The 18624-nt window shown below is 45.7% G+C and overlaps 1 protein-coding gene across 3 annotated transcripts in view; it reads right to left on the reverse strand.

Moving 5' to 3' along the window:
- LOC129505755 (quinone oxidoreductase-like protein 2) overlaps positions 1 to 9453 on the reverse strand; it is a 29292-nt gene extending 19839 nt beyond the window's left edge. The window contains exons 1-6 of one of the 3 annotated variants that reach the window (XM_055318999.1): positions 9201 to 9453; positions 6630 to 6726; positions 4876 to 4934; positions 4249 to 4314; positions 3272 to 3381; positions 2122 to 2203 (exon numbers count right to left, since the gene is read on the reverse strand). In XM_055318999.1, the coding sequence (XP_055174974.1) occupies positions 2122 to 2203; positions 3272 to 3381; positions 4249 to 4314; positions 4876 to 4934; positions 6630 to 6726; positions 9201 to 9407 (621 nt within the window). In that variant the 5' untranslated portion in view covers positions 9408 to 9453. Of the gene's footprint in view, positions 1 to 2121; positions 2204 to 3271; positions 3382 to 4248; positions 4315 to 4875; positions 4935 to 6629; positions 6727 to 9170 lie in introns of all 3 variants that reach the window. The other 2 variants (XM_055318998.1, XM_055319000.1) reach the window with 2 other exon arrangements.
- Positions 9454 to 18624: the final 9171 nt, after the last annotated feature.

The raw sequence follows: 18624 nt of genomic DNA on the forward strand, positions 1-18624 counted from the left end.
CTAGTTTGCTCCTTCCCACTCAATGTCTAATAATAATAGGAATCCTTTTTAAGAGATTCTTACCAACATGCCATGCCCTCTAACAGGCATATTGCACGTGTAATTTCAATATTCCCACGACCCCATATGAGGAAAGGTTTATTGTACCAAAGAGGAAAGCGAAGCAATTAAGCTAGAGGCAGTGTTGGAATCTGAACCTAGGTCAGACTAGCTTCAAATTCCTTGTTCCTTCAACTGTATTAGGATCAAACTCTCTATTTTCTTCTACTTCAGTATCTCTCAATTCATTGCTTCCAGTGCTTTGGGTCAAGTATCATCACCACTGGACTGGCTTGGATTGCTCCAAGAGGCTGCCCTACTGCCTCCAGACTACCCCTGACTTTGCCCTATCCTGCATCCCCACTGCTACCAGAATGAACTTGGCAAAATGCAAACATGACCATGGTACCTCCTTGGTTAAAGTCCTTCATACCTCCTGATAGCTTCCACTAAGGGTTCAAATTCTTCAGTACCTCCTGATCTTGTCTCTGCTCACCTCCCTAGAGTCATCTTCCACCATTCTCCCACAGACCCTTTGCTCCATAGACGCTACTTCGCAATTCCAGGGAATGCATCATGTGAGATCCCGTGTTTCTGATAATATCCCCTCCCACCACTGAAATGGCCTTCCCTTCCTTCCTTCCTTTATTCAACTGCTACCAGTCCTTCAGAAGTCAGCCTAAATGTCTGCTGTCTCTAAGAAATCCTCCTTATCTGACACCTACCGCCTCAGAATGATGCCCTTGCAGAGACTTCGGTCTTTCTTTATTTATTCTTTCACTCAAGAAATAGTTTGGGTTTTTTTTTTTTTGTATATTTTTTTATTGGAGTTCGATTTGCCAACATATAGCATAACACCCAGTGCTGATGCGGGACTCAATCCCGGGACTGCAGGATCATGCCCCAAGCTGATCATGCCTCAATAACTATTTCTCCAGGGTGCCTGGGTGGCTCAGCAGTTGGACATCTACCTTCAGCTTGGGGCATGATCCTGCAGTCCCGGGATCGAGTCCCACATCAGGCTCCCTGTGTGGAGCCTGTTTCTCCCTCTGCCTCTGTCTCTCTGTGTCTCTCCTAATAAGTAAATAAAATCTTTTTAAAAAGGGGATCCCTGGGTGGCTAAGCGGTTTGGTGCCTGCCTTTGGCCCAGGGCACGATCCTGGAGTCCCGGGATCGAGTCCCGCATCAGGCTCCCCGCATGGAGCCTGCTTCTCCCTCTGCCTGTGTCTCTGCCCCCCCCTCTCTGTGTCTATCATGAATAAATAAATCTTTAAAAAAAAAAAAGAAAAGAAATAGTTATTGAGAGCCTACTATGGTCTAGGTACCATGCCAGCTGCTGGGACTACCGTAATGTGCCATGCAGACACTGTCCTTGCCTTCAGTGGGATTACAGTTGAGTAGGAGGGAGACATTAATCCAATCATGACACAGGTAAAAGATAAACCACACACTGAGGTTCGTACCACGAAAGAGAGATGTACAGCATGCTAGGAGACCACCTACAAACAGCTGGGGAAGTGGGGGAGCAGGGGGATGGAGGAGAGATTAACATCTCCTATAGGATAAAGAATAATTCCCTGAAGAAATGACATCTGAATTTAAGTTTGAAGTCCAGCAGGGGTTGCTGGGTGGCTCAGTGGCTGAGAGTCAGCCTTGAGCTCAGGGAGTGATCCTGGGGTCCTGGGATTAAGTCCTGCAGCAGGCTCTCCACAGGAAGCCTGCTTCTCTCTGTGTCTTCATGAATAAATAAATAAAATCTTTAAAAAAAAAAATTTTTTTTGAAGTGCAGGGGGAGACAGTTCAGAAGAGCATTACAGGGAAAGGGAACAGAATCTACAGAGGCCATGAAGCAAGTCAGCTCTCACCAGGTTCTAGTAACTGGAAGGATGAGTGATCTACTCCCAGGTCCCCTCACCAGTCCGCAAGCAAATAAGATGGCAAGACCCTACTCTGGATTACTTTATATCCCAGTGCCTTACCTATGATATTTATGAATGAACAAATGAATATATTCTGTGTTTGAAAACTGGAGGTGTGGTGCTTTGTGGTTTTTTTTTAATGGACACCCTACCATGCAAATACCTTAGCCTGAAGAATATTCGTTGCCACATCAATCACTGCAAGGCCGGTGGCTCCAGCAGCTGCCGTCACTAAAACAGTTTCTCTGCCAGAGAAAGGTGGGCATTACTTCAGAAACCTTCAAAAATCATCCAATCGTATGATTTCATGACCACTTTAAAGCAAGAAGAGAACTTAAAGGCCATTTCATTCAACATTTCATGGAGACCCAGTCTCTAGACGTTAGGGCTAGGTTATATCTGTGACTGCTTGATTGGTGAGAATTTGGTTGGGTTGAAGACTTCCTAGGAAAAATATTCCTTAATCCCTCTAGGGAACCTCTTCATCATGCCAGGAGCAACCCTTCCTTTGAGCTACCACTCCAATGTCTGCTTCAGAAATTCCGTCTTAAAATCATTCTCATACTAAACATTGCTGCATCTTTGATGGTGATGATCAAGGAATGGCCACAGTTCAACTAAAGTCACTTCTCTGGAGCAATCCTGAGTCTCTCTGAAAAGGGCAAAAGGCATATATTTCAGGTGAAGTAGGAAACCACTGCACCTTTGAGTTTGAAATACCACCGTAGGCACACCCAGTCACGCCTCACAAGAACAAATACCATAGGATTCCATTAAAACCAGATGGAAACAAGTTTACATAAACCAACTCTCTCACATGTAAGAGTTTCTAGGAGGTGATCTCCAGAGTGGCCAGGTTTGAAGAGGTATTTCTCCAAATTCATATTGGCCAATTTCATAGTCCACCATTCCATCTCAGACAAAAAGATAACCCCGCTGTCACCAGACCCGTCTGGTCATTACCTTCCTTTGGCCTTTCCTCACCCAAGCTGAACAAGAGCTAAAGGTCAGGGAGGGGAGGGGCACCTGTGTGGCTCAATAGGTTAAGCATCTGCCTTCGGCTCAGGTTATGATCTCAGGTCCCAGGATGGAGTGCTGTATCAGGCTCCCTGCTCAGCGGGAGTCTCTTCTTCCTTTCCCAAGCCCCATCCCTCCACGTTCATATTTTCTCTCTCTCTCAAATAAATAAAATCGTTAAAAAAGTTAAAAAATAAAGGTCAGGGAGGGGAAAGGTAGGAGCAAGGTCTTGCTGGGCACTTCTGATATCAGAAAGAGATACCATCTAGCTCTGGCTTGTCTACACAGCCTCTTACCCAGGCTGAGTGCATGCCCGATGCTCCAGAGCCAAAAGAGCAGTGCCATAGGATACAGGCAGGGTAGAGGCTTCTCGGAGGGAGACTCCTTCTGGAATCTGCCACAGTGTCTATAAAATGAGATAAGAGTAATTTAGAGATTAAGCACATGTAACCTGTTCATAAAAGCTGCTCAGTAGGGGCACCTGGGTGGCTCAGTGATTGAGCATCTGCCTTTGGCTCAGGTTGTGATCCTGAAGAAGTAAATAAAATCTTTAAAAGAAAAGGAAAGAAAAGAAAAAAGCTGCTCAGTAAATATTACGATCTGATTGAGTGATACGCCAATGAACCAAACCTGTCAGGAACCAAAAGCCACCGGAAGTCAAAACCAAGCAAGCTGTGACAGAGTTCAAAACTTGGGTGTGTGGGTCTTCACAAATCCCAAGGCTAGTATCTGGCTCAGGAAGGAATCAAGTTTCAGAGAATGGAACCCATTCAGAGATGGTTCTATGGACACTTTACCTCAATAAAACTGTGGAAAAAGCTGTGTACTCTTCACCACTAGAGGCCGCCATTCACATCCTGCGCAACCCTAGCCCACCACCCTGGCTGGCTCCATTCCCAGGACTATCTCTTTCACAAGCTGCACGTCCGGGAGAAACCTATTATATCCAGCTCAATGCCCCAAACCAGTTTTTCTACCAAAACTACCTATAATCCAATGGGACAGCCAGTCAGTTGCTCCAGGACTCAGAAAACAAAATGCCCTTCTTCGTCACACCGCTCCACACAAACAAAGCTCTGTGCAGGGTTGTCACAGGGATACAGAAAAGGGTTTAGCATTTGAAAGAAGTTTTGGCTGAGGAACAAATACAAAGACAACAAATACAAAGAAGGGGGAGAGAAGGGTAACAAGGAATGAGAGCTAGGTGGAGATTAAAGAAAAGAAATGAGGAAAAAAAAAATCTCCAAGCATCAATATTGAGAGCTAGGGATACCTTTTGGTCAATGATGCATTCTTCAGCCATACCATTAAAGCCACTCACGCCAATAACTCGATCTCCCTGAAGAGAAAATACCATTAAGGGCTTGTTCAAATGCATGGCCTTGCCATTTACCTCTTCCCAAATTAATCAAAAAAAAAAAAAAAAAGAAAAGAAAGAAAGAAAATCTTTCTCTCTGACCCCATAAGACATAGGTTTGCCGTAATCACTTATTCAGAGTTAATGTTTGGTAAATAATTCAACCATTTTCTCAATACCCCCACCGGGATGCCAAGATGTTATGAGCACATTCTGGACAGGACAGAGAATGGAAAAGGTTGAAGTAAATTAGAATCCCAGAATTTTTTTCACAAGAGGCTGAAATTTGAGAATTTTCTATCCTCTCAGTGACTGAAGATTAAGGTACTGCCTTCTTTAGTAATAAAAGGTTTTACGAAGCCAGGAACTTCCACTGGCTTCCTTCCTCCAATTCAGAATTCATTTCTTCCCCCTTCATCTCGGTTTCCCCTCTGGTGTCTGTTGGCAAAGGCCAAGAGAAGTAAGATCCTTTGGCTGTAGATGAGGTTAGCACATGTCTCATAGCTACACACACATCAATTCCTTAGATTTCAACTCATTTACCTCTTTCACTGTGCTGACATCTGCGCCTGTCTCCAATACAATCCCAGAAAACTCCATTCCTAAAACAAATGGTTTAAACACTAGGTTATCTAGAAAGCCCAGCTCCACAGAGACAAAAAAAGCCTGATCAACAAGCCGTTCTATCCGTTTTCTAGAGCTGAGACAGTTTTAGTGTCCCCCCACCCCTGAAGGAAGAACATCCTACCTAAAACACAGGAAAGGGAACTTAAGATTTATTTTTCTTTAAGATTTTATTTATTTATTCATGACACACAATGAGAGAGAGAGAGAGAGAGACAAGAGACACAGGCAGAGGGAGAAGCAGGCTCCATGCAGGGAGCCTAACGTGGGACTCAATCCCGGGTCTCCAGGATCACGCCCCGGGCTGAAGGCAGCGCTAAACCGCTGGACCATGGGTGCTGCCCGGAACTTAAGATTTAATGATCACAACCTGAAAAGCTATGGCAGTCCCCATTCTTACCAAGACACAACTGAAAATTTCAAGAATGGGCAAAAACAGAATCACAGATACACAAGTAAGTTTGATCCTGCTCACTGGGGCCTTGGGCTCTTTACAGTACCCCAATTACAACATTCATCATATTACATTTATCTGTTTCTGTGTCTCCTCTTGTGGACTATGAGGCCCTCAAGGGGATGAACTATATTTATCCATAAAGTTCTTGTTTCTATTTGGATGAACTGATGTCCGCTCTTTACTATTCACCTCCAAAATTTCTGAATTTAACGATCATACATTTCCCACTTGAGCTGCCAGAGGAATAACTCAATTGAGTATGACATTTCCCCCCATCCAGCATGTCAGCAAATACAGAGGGAAATGGTTCCAAATGTTGAGACACAACCAAACATCCTGAGGCCAAAACACAGAAACTATTTTGCAATCACTGTATCCTTAATAGTATATGTCTGTATAAAATATACATGTACTATATACACAACAGGCTATACTTATATCTCTTTAACTAAATTCCAGCAACAAAAAGCAGTCATTTGTCCGCATACTTGAGATCTAAATGTAATCAGATTGGGCATAATTAAAATCAGACAGTGGACTGCTAGAAATGTATAAACTCTTTTTCTTCTTTCTGATCTTTTGATATTCGGTTTCTTTAGGAATGTGTTTGAGAGGACTGAGAGTTTTAGCTGCAAACAGATGTTTATGACCCTTCAGTGAAAAAACAAAACTGAGGCACTAACAAGGTATGAAAGGGAATGACGAGGGCCGAGGAATCTGATCAGAATTCTGCTGAACACAATATGTAAAAATTCATTTGTTCATTTATGCATCATTAAAGTTTTTGTGGAAGGCAGCTCGGGTGGCTCAGCGGTTTAGCGCCGCCTTCAGCCCAGGGCGTGATCCCACATCAGGCTCCCTGCATGGAGCTTGCTTCTCCCTCTGCCTGTGTCTCTGCCTGTGTGTGTGTGTGTGTGTGTGTGTGTGTGTGTGTCATGAATAAATAAATAAAATATTTTTAAAAAATAAAATAAAGTTTTTGTTGAGCATCTACTAGGAGCCAGGCACAATGCTAAGATAGGGGATAAAACCAGGGGCGAGACAGTCATAGAACCTTCCCTCAGGGGGCTCACAATCTAGTGCTTCTAATTAGCGGCCAGGCTGACAAAGCCAAAGCATCACTGCCAGCAGGCAAGCATCACCAGTGATGAAGCACACGGTTCTGAAAACTCTGTAGCTTCTTTCCCAACCAGTCATTTGGCCCCTTCATACTCACCAGGTGTGAAAGGAAGTTGGGGTTTTTCCTGATACTGACCACGACAGACCAAAACATCAGCAAAATTAACTCCACAGAAATGGACATCAACCCTGACCTGCAAAGGAAACATAAGAGCAGAAAGTGCCTGGGTGCTTTCTCTTTTACTTCAGCCTTCAGCTCAGGTGGTCATCCCAGGGTGCTAGGATCAAGTGCCACATTGAGCTCCCTATTGAGTGGAGAACCTGCTTCTTCCTCTCCCTCTGCAGCTCTGCTCTGCTCTCTCTCAAATAAATAAATAAAATCCTTAATTAAAAAAAAAAAAAAAGGAAACAGCAACAAAGCAGAGTTCATGTCTGTGGGGACGAAGTTCATTCAACTGCACCAAAATATTTCCTGAATGTCTACTATATGCCAAACACTGAATTAAGTGCCAGTGTGTAATCATGAAGCAAAATGGACAAGGTTCTTGCCTTCATGGAGCTAAGACTATGGGAGAGACAGACATCAGATTACGGCTGTACCACCTGAACACACCCGATCTCATCCAATCTCGAAAGCTAAGCATGGGTAGGCCTGGTTAGTACTTGGATGGGATTAGTCAGACATCAGCCAAATAACTGTGATGCTTTGTGTGTTAAATTACAACTCCTACACAAAATGTTAGAGAGAAATACATGGTGCTATAAAAGTGCATAATAGGGTCATCTGGCCTTTTGTTATGATGGCATGTGCAAAAGTCCTGTGATAGGCACAAAAGAAAAACCAGCGAGCTTAGAGCACAAAGAGGTGAAAGAGATAGGGCTACAGAGCAGAGACGACACCATCCAGTGGGGTGTAGTCTTTACTGAGGCTCTGCGTCTTCACAGTAGGAACAGTGGGAAGCCATTAAAGGGTTTTAAGCAGGGATCCCTGGGTGGCGCAGTGGTTTGGCGCCTGCCTTTGGCCCAGGGTGCGATCCTGGAGACCCAGGATCGGGATCAATCCCACATCGGGCTCCCGGTGCATGGAGCCTGCTTCTCCCTCTGCCTGTGTCTCTGCCTCTCTCTCTCTCTCTCTCTCTCTCTCTCTCTCTCTCTGTGACTATCTTAAATAAATAAAAAAAAATTTAAAGGGTTTTAAGCAGAGGGGTAACGTGACCAGCTATTTTCTAGGGATCAGCTACCATCCTGGAGGCCAGTTCTAGGTCTCAAGCTTCTGTGTTTCATGCCCATGCCAGAGCACAGGCAGCCTTGCACAGTGTAGCCAGCACTTGTTCTAGACCCTGGAAGCCAGTGGTTCTCAAAGTCTGGTTCCCAGACCACTGGCTTCAGTGTCACCTGGGAGTTTCCCTAGCCATTCAGATTCTCAGACGTCACCCCAATCTATGGAATCACTCTGGGGACAAAACTCAGCAATCTGTTCTAACGAGCCCCAGGTGATTGTGATACAGGCTGAAGAGGGAGAACAGGGCCGAGAAACAGGAGAAAACGAAGGCTGAGAGAGAGAATCACTGACATTCATTTATTTGTTTGCTCACATTCCCAATTTAGTACAGAGGAAGCCATGTTGGTGAGAAGATACTTCTATGGACAAAATGCATCCATTCAGCGATGTTTTGAGTGTCTGCCATGTGCCAGGCACCATTCCAGAGCATGAGGATTTGATGGTGAGTAAACTCACAGAGACCCAACTCTCCTGAGCTAATTCCTACGAGGCAGTGCCTGGGCAAATACCAGAACCAAGAAGCCCAGCCTTCAACCTGCGCAGCACCGTGTGTGCATGACACATCGGTTGCTGACATGTGTGGCGCACACAGGTCCTCAAGCCGTTCCACCTCGATTCAAGGATAATTCAAGAATGACCCTCCTTCAGCACACGAATCCCAGGAAGCAGACCGGCTGCCATCATATGCCCGCTCAAATAATCCATTTCACAACAGGGTCCCTGCTAGCAAAGTGTGACACTTCAGGACTGAAGCTGCATGGCTCCCTCTCACCAGGGATCCCTGACACTGAGGCTCACTGCTTGCTTGACCTTGTCAGAGGTTCTCATTCTCCATTCGAGGTGACACTGTGTCACCAGAGGGGTTACCCAGCAGGGCCAAAGTGACCTCCACATTTCACTGGAAATGGCCACGATCCTAAATACCCCCACCCCAAATCCCTGCACTACACCAAAGGAGGGCACCAGGCACATACTCAGAATTACAGGACAGACGTGACCAGACTGGTCTGGGAGAGGAGGGAGGACAGATCATTAAATGCTGACACCGAAGCGGAAGCCAAGGATGGGGTCCACTTATGTGTATTGAAGCAATACCCTGCAAGTGCTTATGCAAAGTCGTGTGCGACTCAGAATTGTCTGTTTCTAAGGCAACAGCTCTGGGGCCTTGGGCAAGAGGCCCACGTTTGGGTGGGGGGGGGTGGCAAAGGAGGCCGCTGCGCTCGGGGCTCCCGGGCGCCCCCTAGCCGAGCACTCGGGAACTCCGAGCGGGACGCGGCCTGCCGGGTGGGGTGTGCGTGGCGGCCGCGGGCAGGGTGACCGCGAGCCCCGGGGGCCCCGGGGGGCCGCCCCCCCTACCTCGTGAGGCCGGACAGGCCGGGGGCCCACCTCCTCGACGGCCAGGGGCTGCTTGGGCTCCACGCAGAGTGCGGCGCGGTAGTGACGGCCGCGGCCCGGGCCCGCGCTCCTGCACCACAGCGAGGGGCGGCGCGTCAGTGGGGGAGCCCCGGCCGCCCTTGGGGCTCGGGGGCAGTCGGGGCCCCACCTGCGGAGCCACGCCCGAGGGAGGCACCGGCCCCAAGCCGCCGCCGCCATGGTCCGGAGCAGGGAGTCACGCGACGGGTGGCCCGAGGTGGCCCGGCCCCCGGGGACCGGGGAAGAGCGTGCAAGAGCGCGGGGCGGGGCGCGCGGGGGCGGGTGGTGGAGCCCGCTGCAGGGGAAAGAAGGCAAATCAAAGGAGTAGACCGGCCGGGATGGAGCGCTCTTGACAGCTTACTAGCAATTTAGGAGACTTTTTTTTTTAATATTTTATTTATTTATTCATGAGAGAGAGGCAGAGACACAGGCAGAGGGAGAAGCAGGCTCCATGCAGGGAGCCCCATGTGGGACTCGATCCCGGGACCCTAGGATCACGCCCTGGGCCGAAGGCAGGTGCTAAACCGCTGAGCCACCCAGGGATCCCCCAGGAGACTGTTAAAACCACGGTTGGTGGGGATGTCTGGGTGGCTCAGCGGTTTGGCGCCTGCCTTCAGCCCGCGGTGTGATCCTGGAGACCGAGGATCGAGTCCCACGTCGGGCTCCCTGCACGGAGCCTGCCTCTCTCTCTGTATGTCTCTCATGAATAAATAAATAAAATTTTAAATAAATAAATAAATAAATAAATAAATAAATAAATAAATAAATAAATAAATAAAATAAAACCACGGTTGGTGACATTCGAATAGCACTTCTTGGGTCCTCTGCGCTGCGAAATCCTAAATGTTCGGGTTAAAGGCCACAAGGACTGCATCAACACCTTACTGGAGCTCAGTTCTTCTTGTTACTAATTTTTCTCACATTTACAGGACTATTTACACTAAAATTATTTGGTTACTAGTAATCCACGGTTGAATGATCTTACACAGATCCAAAGAATACTTTTAGTTAAAGGCAGGCCCAAAGCTGGTGGTTTTTATATTCCTGATGCCTCTGTTATGCCTGGTACATAGTAGATGCTCAGTAATGGACTCAGTCACTACTTAATTCCTTGGTGAACAGGTATACTCTGGAAAAACACAACCATGTGATCTGTGAAACATTATAAAACTGGGTAGATTTCTGTTGTAACAGTAACCAAATGTTTACATATTAGCAAGGTAAAAGAAGCTCTTAATCCGAGGAGGAAGAGTAGTATATCATTTGATAGATGGCTTTTAAACACACCTTGATGCCTTTAAAAGACATCTGGTCAAAAAACATAGCCTCTCAGGTTCAAGTCCAGCTCTACCACCTATCTGTGTGGCTTTGGCATTACAACTGATGGCTGTGGGCCCCAGTTTCCTCCTCTCTACATGAAAACATGGGACAGGATAAATCCAGAATTGCCCAATTCTTTCAACCTTTTGGTAGAAAATAGTCCAAGATGGCAAATGACCTGGAAGGAATGATCAGGAGTGGAATAAAGGGAAATTAGAAAGCAAAAATGAAGTAGCAATGTACTCCTGAATTCTGGTCTAGAAGTTTGGGTAAGAGAGGAATCCAAAGGGCAACTGGTTGGCTCAGTCGGTTAAGTGTCTGCCTTCTTTCAGCTCAGGTCATGATCCCGGAGTCCTGGGACTGAGCCCTATATCGGGCACCCTGCTCTACGAGGAGCCTGCTTCTCTGCCTCTGCTTGCACCTCCTCCTGCTTATGCTCTCTCTGTGTCAAATAAATAAATAAAATATTTTTTAAGAAATTAAAAAATAAGGGATGCCTGGGTGGCTCAGCAGTTGGGTGGCTGCCTTCCACTCAGGTTGTGATCCCAGGATCAAGTCTGCATCCGGCTCCTGCAAAGAGCCTGCTTCTCCCTCTGCCTATATGTCTCTGCCTCTCTCTCTCTCTCTCTCTCTCTCTCTCTCTGTCTCTCTCTGTCTCTCATGGTCTACGGCCATACCACCCTGAATGCGCCCAATCTCGTCTATGTTTCTCATGAATAAATAAATAAATAAATCTTTTAAAAATTAAAAAATAAAAAGGGAGAGGAATTCAAGAACCAGGTCCCCACCACAGGTGTGCAGTAGAGGTCCCTGCCAGAGAATTTGAAAAGTCATTTTAGTCCTTGACACTTTCAGGAGGGAACTCAGACCTAAGAGGAACAAGGACTAGAGAGCAAGAAGATGAAAAAACTTTATTTCCAATGAATGCTTTGTGAACTCTTAGTCATGAGGCACATAAAATCAAACCAGGAATCAAAATGAACATTCTGGTTGCCAAATAACAGTGAGCAACAATAAACCTCAAGTTTATGAAGTGTGAAACAAGGATTGATTGTTCTGAGGATGAAATGAGTTGCTACATATGGAAAATATTTTATAAAATATTAGGTATTTGTACAAGATATAAAGCAAGCAATTTTTAATTGAACTCCTTGAAAGTAGCAACCATTTCTTAATCTCTTTTATGTTTGAAGGGCTCTGCACATACAATACTTTTAGGCATTTAATACATGTTTATCTAATGAATTGTTAAATGAGCACTCAATTATCTCATCAATTTTCCAGATAATTGGAAGTATCTTTAAGCATCAGGTCTTTTATTTTTGATTAAGTATTTTTATGGAAATTTTTTCTATTGTGGTTTTCATAATATCCTTGTCACTCTCAGGGAGTATGAAAATCAGTGAGTTTGGGGGAAATCTATCAATACGGCATTCTACATTTCTAATGATATCTGAAAAAAAATAGTAAAAGTCTCTTTAAGAAGAATCTTGGAGGGAGATGAAAGTGTCTTCACTAAATGAGGTGATTTAAGCATTTACATGCAAAACCACTTCCACATTTCCAAAGAGTTTCTAAGGTAAGTGACAAGGCATTCAATAGTAGTTGCTATAGTAGCAAAAGAAATATTTAGCCTATCCATGGATTGATCGAAGTGCTGCCACCACACTGCACTGTCTAGTTATTGTTATCATTTCTGGTTATTTTGTCTTAATTGAGGGCCAAGGGGCAGAGTGGACAGGAAAAATAAAATTGGAGCCCTGGGGAAGACTCAGGCCAAGCAGCCATATCTCAACTGATCTGTCCTCTGAAAAGAATAAGAAAGAATCCAGAGCTGCCCTGCAAACCAGTGCAAGGGGCTCCTAGAAAGTAAAAGAGTAATATATGACTCTTCCTTCTGGTACCACTCACATGAAGAGATAATATTTAACATCCAGAAGCTGCTGGAGGGCTGAGGGTGGAGAAGCAAAGTCAGAGGTGAATACACAAGCAGCTATATTTTTACAGAACAATGGACAAATAATATATGAGCAATATTAGCACTATACAGGATTATGCCAAAAGTGTAAAGGTATCCCCACCATTATAATGCTTTATCCAATAGTTTGTCAGCTCCTCGGGAATAGAGACTGTGTCTCAGTTTAGTATTGCCATTATAGATAGAAATTATTACTTTTGAGTTTAGTATTGCCATTATAGATGATAGAAATTATTACTTTCTGCCACAGTAATGTCCTCCAAGATTCCCGAGGTGTGGCAGATTAGTTTGCCTTTTCACTGAATTCCCCCAGATTGCTCTTTCTGATTGCTGCAGTTGGGGTTAACTTTTATCAACCTCAGGCATGAACCACATAGTATGTATTGACCTTCCACTCTATTCCAAAAACTGTGTAAGCTGTGCTATGTCACTTATTTGCTCCAATATTCATGGAATCATAGAATTTCAGAGCTGGGATTGATCTCAAGATAATCTAACCAAACTGCTTTACTTACAAGCCAGAAAGCTGAGGCTCAGAAAGAGACTGGCCCGAGGTCACAGTGCAGGGTTAATGGCAAGAGTAGCATTAAGATCTGGCTTTCCTGGGGTGTCTGGGTGACTCAGTCAGTTAAGCACCTGCCTTCCGCTCAGGTCATGATCTCAGAGTCCTGGAATTGGGCTCCCTGCTCAGTGGGGAGTCTGCTTCTCCCTCTCCCTCTATGCCCTCTCCTCTGCTCCTGTGCACTCTCTTTCTCTCTCTCAAATAAATAAATAAAACCTTTAGAAAGAGAAAAAAGGGATCCAGCTTTCCTGATTTCCTGCTTGTTTCTCTTTCTACCAGCTCTTTGGCATTCACTCAACACTAGACACCATAATAATACTATTTCACATTTTCACAGAGCTTCATAGGTTGCAAATCACTGTCACCCAGATTAGTTCATCCTGCCATTGTTAAATGTAATAATAATTATCATTACAACTAGCACTTATTGGTAACATTACAAACCAGTCAATAAGTGCTTTTGCATGATTTCATTAGTCCTGCAATCATCCTGCTACCGGTATACTATTATTTTCACTCTTTCATGGATCAGGAATGTAGGCTTAAGGAGGTGAAGTCAGTAACTTGCCCAAGGCCACAGTTAGGAAATGGAGCCAGTTAGGGAAGCCTCCGGATTGCCCGATGCCCGAGCCACGACATCGGTATCTGGGTACCAGCCGCCCACTGTACCTCCCCACACATCCCCCTCTAGAGCAAACAAAGAAGCTTTTGTAGCGTATGTTTTAAAGCCATGCTTTGCTTGTGGTTTTAAGCTTAATTTTATAGGAATTTTACGGTAGTTCTAGCCTAGAAAAGACAGGAACTCCCTGAAGGAGAGAATATAGAAACAGCAGCCTCCAGGGATGTGTGCAGTTGAGAGACAGGAGCAGGCAAGGAACACATGATTAGGAGTTACTACCCTATTCCAGGTAGCCATAAGCTTGAAAATGGATGGTTTTCATTTAGATTTAAAATATCATATGTGATATTAAGACTGTGATTATGTGAAGTAGTTTTCACACACACACACACACACACACACACACACACACAATTTTAATGAAACAATATGCTGACCGGGTTGCCTGGTTACCAGCCATCACTTCAGCAGATACCAGCAGGCATTTGGGCAAAATTCCTGGCACCCTGACGGGCCAATTTGGAAGCAGTGGTGGCCCGAACAAATAGCTGCCATGGTCCCCAAAACTAATCACCAGTATTTGATGCAGGGATCTATTTTCCATCTTAAACTATAATTATGGAACCAGTTTATAAGTTCCCAAGCATTCTGGCAACTTTATGAAGCTTTTCCAACCCCTCCTCCCCTAGGGAGAACAAATTCTTCCCTTCCGTGTGTTTTCCCAGAGAATGTCATATAAACCTGTATTAGCTTGCTAATTTCTTTGTTCAGGTACTATTTATCTGTCTTTCTATCCCAGCAGCTGAGCTGTGAGCATCATGGATAGGTCTGATGCTAGCATAGCAAAGCAAAAAGAATTGGGGCCTTGAAATCACACGTACTTATGTGTGATTCCGACTTAGCTGCTTACTTATGATGACCTTGGGAAAGTTATTTATCCTCTCTGGGCTTCCATATCCTCATATGGGAGGCAAGCACAGTAATCCCCACCTCAGGTGGTGGTTGAGAATTAAGCAAGGGAAGGGAGTACATGGCAGCACTCAGTAAATGGCAGCTCCCACTACGAAGACAGTCCCAGCCCTTGAACCTCTCACCATCTAATGGAGCGAGGCACATTTAATTAGGCATCAAAGATGCCTGTGATATGTCCTGTGACAGTGGGCTGCAAAGGGGCTGGGGCAGCACAGGGGAAGGTCAACCTACCCCAGCTGGAGAGCATCATTTCAAGAGAGCCTCCCAGAGGAAAGAAGAGGAAGAAGTCAGCAGACAGAAGGCACAGCTAAACAAGTCCCAAGCAAAAGAGCACAGGAGAGAGAATGTGGCATGTTCAAGACACTGTAAATGGTCAGCTATGACTAAAATCATGGCTTGAGCTAGAGAATGTGGAGAGACCAGGCTGGAGAAGCAGGTAGTATGTAACAAGGGCATATAGGTTTCCAGCTTCACCACTTCTCAGCCGTATATCCTCCTCCAAGCATCTTCTTTCTGAGTCTCAGTTTCTCCATTTGTAAAGTGATTGTGATTACTATTCTATGTAAAGTGCCTGGCACAGAATATACATTTTTAAAAAGATTTTATTTATTTATTCAAGAGAGACATCTAAGGAGAGGCAGAAACAGGCAGAGGAAGAAGCAGGCTCCCTGTGGGGAGCCGGATGTGGGACCAATCCCAGGACCCTGGAATCATTATCTGAGCCAAAGGCAGACGCTCAACCACTGAGCCCCCCAGGTGCCCCTACATTTTTTAAAAAGTAGCAAGTAGGGATCCCTGGGTGGCTCAGTGGTTTAGCACCTGCCTTTGGCCCAGGGCGCGATCCTAGAGTCCCAGGATCGAGTCCCGGGTCGGGCTCCTGGCATGGAGCCTGCTTCTCCCTCCTCCTGTGTCTCCTCTGCCTCTCTATGTCTATCATAAATAAATGAGTAAATTAATTAATTAATCAATCTTTTAAAAAAAGTAGCAAGTATTACTTATCTCTGTTTATCTAGGATGGGCTTTGTTGGTTGACCCATAGGACACACTTGTTTTGATTGAATCGATGAAAGGATGAATGATTGGGTGAATTCATTCACTTTACACATATTTAATAGATACCATCCATGTGCCAGACACTGTTCTGGTCACTGGGGATACAGCAGTGAGCATAACAGACAAAAAATCTCCACCCTGGTGGGACTCCCAGTTCATCCATGAAGAAGGAAAAGGATGCCACTTGTGTCTGTGATGGGCCAGTCTACTTCAGAGTCCTGATGACCCAGGTAGCTCCGGGGTTATCTATCCGATGAAAAGCCGATCAACTGACAAAGCAAGTTTCCTAGAGGTCTGGATGTGAGCCCCACCTCTTAACAATTAGAAGACTTGCGCCCTTCCCTTAATGCTGCTCACTTATCAGCCCCCAACTTCCTGCCGTGATCCAGAGGAACTGGTGAGTTGTGTTGTTGGCAGGAAGAAATGTCGAGAAGGGCTCAGTTCATTCTTGGGTTCTCAGTCTAAAGTGGTGGCAAGAGGAAATAGGAAAGCAGCACGCACACAAAAAGGCTACCGAGAGGGAGACTGGCCTCTGAGAGCTGCCAAGTGATAAGGGAGATAAGGGAGATTTGCCCAACTCAGCAGCCTTGCGCTGCCTGGAGGTTTTATTTCAATAGCAGGATAATCATATTTCACATGTGTGTATCTCTTTACAGAAAGGGTTGGCCTGGGGGTGGATCTCATTTAATCCTCAGAAGGACTACAAGGTAGGAATTAACCCTATTTGATCCCATCTGGCTGCTTTAAATTAACTCTTCCCTCGCCACCCGCCTCCCGCCCTGGGGTATAGAACCATACCAAGTTTCAGTTAGAGACCGAAACAAGGAAGACTTTCCTTCATCCCTCTTCCCTCTCCAGCTAACACCCTATTCATCTCCACGCCCCCCACCCCCAGCCCCATTGCTCTTCTTCCGTTCACTCTCCCCTGGGATCTTCCCCTAAGTGCCCTGAAGCTGTTCTCGGTACCATCACTACCGATGTCCATCTGCCCAGTCCAGTCAGTCCAATGGATGCCAGTCCGTCCACACCATCACGAGCCTCCAGCAGCATTTGGAGCCAGTCTCTGCCAGTTTCCCCCTATTGAGCCCACTCCTTCTCAGCCTTGCCCTTGCTACCAATGTTTTTTTTTCTACCACCCCTCTCTCTCTCTACATGAACTCACTTTTCATCTTCAAAATCCTGCTGGAAGGGGATCCCTGGGTGGCGCAGCAGTTTGGCGCTTGCCTTTGGCCCAGGGCACGATCCTGGAGACCCGGGATCGAATCCCACATCAGGCTCCCGGTGCATGGAGCCTGCTTCTCCCTCTGCCTGTGTCTCTGCCTCTCTCTCTCTCTGTGACTATCATAAATAAATAATAAAAAAAAAATTTAAACAAAATCCTGCTGGAGGGACGCCTGGGTGGCTCAGCGGTTGAGCTTCAGCGCAGGGCATGATCCTGAAGTCATGGGATTGAGTCCCACATCGGGCTCCCCGCATGGAGCCTGCTTCTCCCTCTGCCTGTGTCTCTGCCTCTCTCTTTCTGTGTCTCTCATGAATGAATAAATAAAATATTTTTTTAAAAAATCCTGCTGGAGCTTCCAATCCATGGGACCTCCCTAACCACAGTGTCCCCACCTCTCACCTTTTTCTTGCTCTTCTCCCCCTCTTCTTGCCTTCTTGGCCACTCTTCCATGGCTTCAGGAAAGCACGGATCATGTTGTGTTGGGGCTATTTGTGTGTCCATGTTCCCCAGATTAGGAACAAGTTCAGGATGGATTCAGTGACTTCTCCATGTTTACATTCTTGGTGCCTGGCTCCGGGCCTGGCACATGAGACATACTTGGGTTTGGAGGTGTTTTGCAAATTCTCAAGAGTCAAACAGCTAGGGAGCTCCTGGCTGGCTCAGCTGGTAAAGCATGCCACTCTTGATTTCAGGGTCATGAGTTCAAGCCCCATGTTGGGCATGGAGCCTACTCTAAAAAAACAAAAATAATTTTAAAAAATGGAAAAGAGCCAACTATGTGATAGACCCTCGTCTTCTTACTTTAAAGGAGTCAGTCTCTCTCCCTCAGCAGAAAAAAGAACCCCATTGCAAGTATTTAATCCTAAGTGCTTCAACCCCAGCAAATTATAGAAATCAATAGGCAAGATGGCAGGAAGGATTTCCTTCTTCCCCACAAACAGTGCCTTGCTACCAGGTGTGGAAGGATTGTTTGGTGTTTGTAGCTTTCCTTTTGCAAACTCCAGGATAAGAGAAGAAGGAAGAAAAAAAAAAAGAAAACCACCTCCCATTTCTTCCTCCCAGTGGACAGTCCCTGCCATCACTTCCTTTTGAGCCAGGAGGCAGGAAGTCTACCCTGGCTCATGAGACTCCTGATTGGAGGGGTTAGAGAAGGACTTTGCAGCTGGGCCGGCTCTGAATAGGACCACTACCATCCTGAAATAATCCTCCAGAGGAAACTTTCATAAGGTAGCCACAGATACACCTGGAAGGAAGGAAACGCCCCTCTGCACCAGGAATAAACAAGCTTTCTAGGGAGAGGCTCTGAAATCAGACAATGTGTGCATGGCCAATTACAAGCTCAAGTTCCACCCAAATACACACAATCAAAGGCTTTATAAGGCCATCATTACAAGCACGAGGCCCTCCTGCTGTTTGGGCAACATTTTAGTGCTGCAGTGAAGCAAGATAAATGTCATCAAAGCAACAAGGTAAAGACAGACCCATTCGGCAGTGCTTTGTTTTGACCCGATGAGTCACTTCGCCTTGTCATTTCTAACCCTGGGAGGGGGAGAAGGAAATGGAGAGGAAAGAGGGGACTGTGTTGTGCATGTAATTTGTTTCCCCATTTCAGACGGCTTTCTAATGAGCTTCCTCATTAAGGGCTCTGCGAGCCTATGCTTAAAGTTTTCC

Source organism: Nyctereutes procyonoides, unplaced genomic scaffold (assembly GCF_905146905.1).
Source record: "Nyctereutes procyonoides isolate TBG_1078 unplaced genomic scaffold, NYPRO_anot_genome, whole genome shotgun sequence".
In the NCBI taxonomy this organism is placed as follows: domain Eukaryota; kingdom Metazoa; phylum Chordata; class Mammalia; order Carnivora; family Canidae; genus Nyctereutes; species Nyctereutes procyonoides.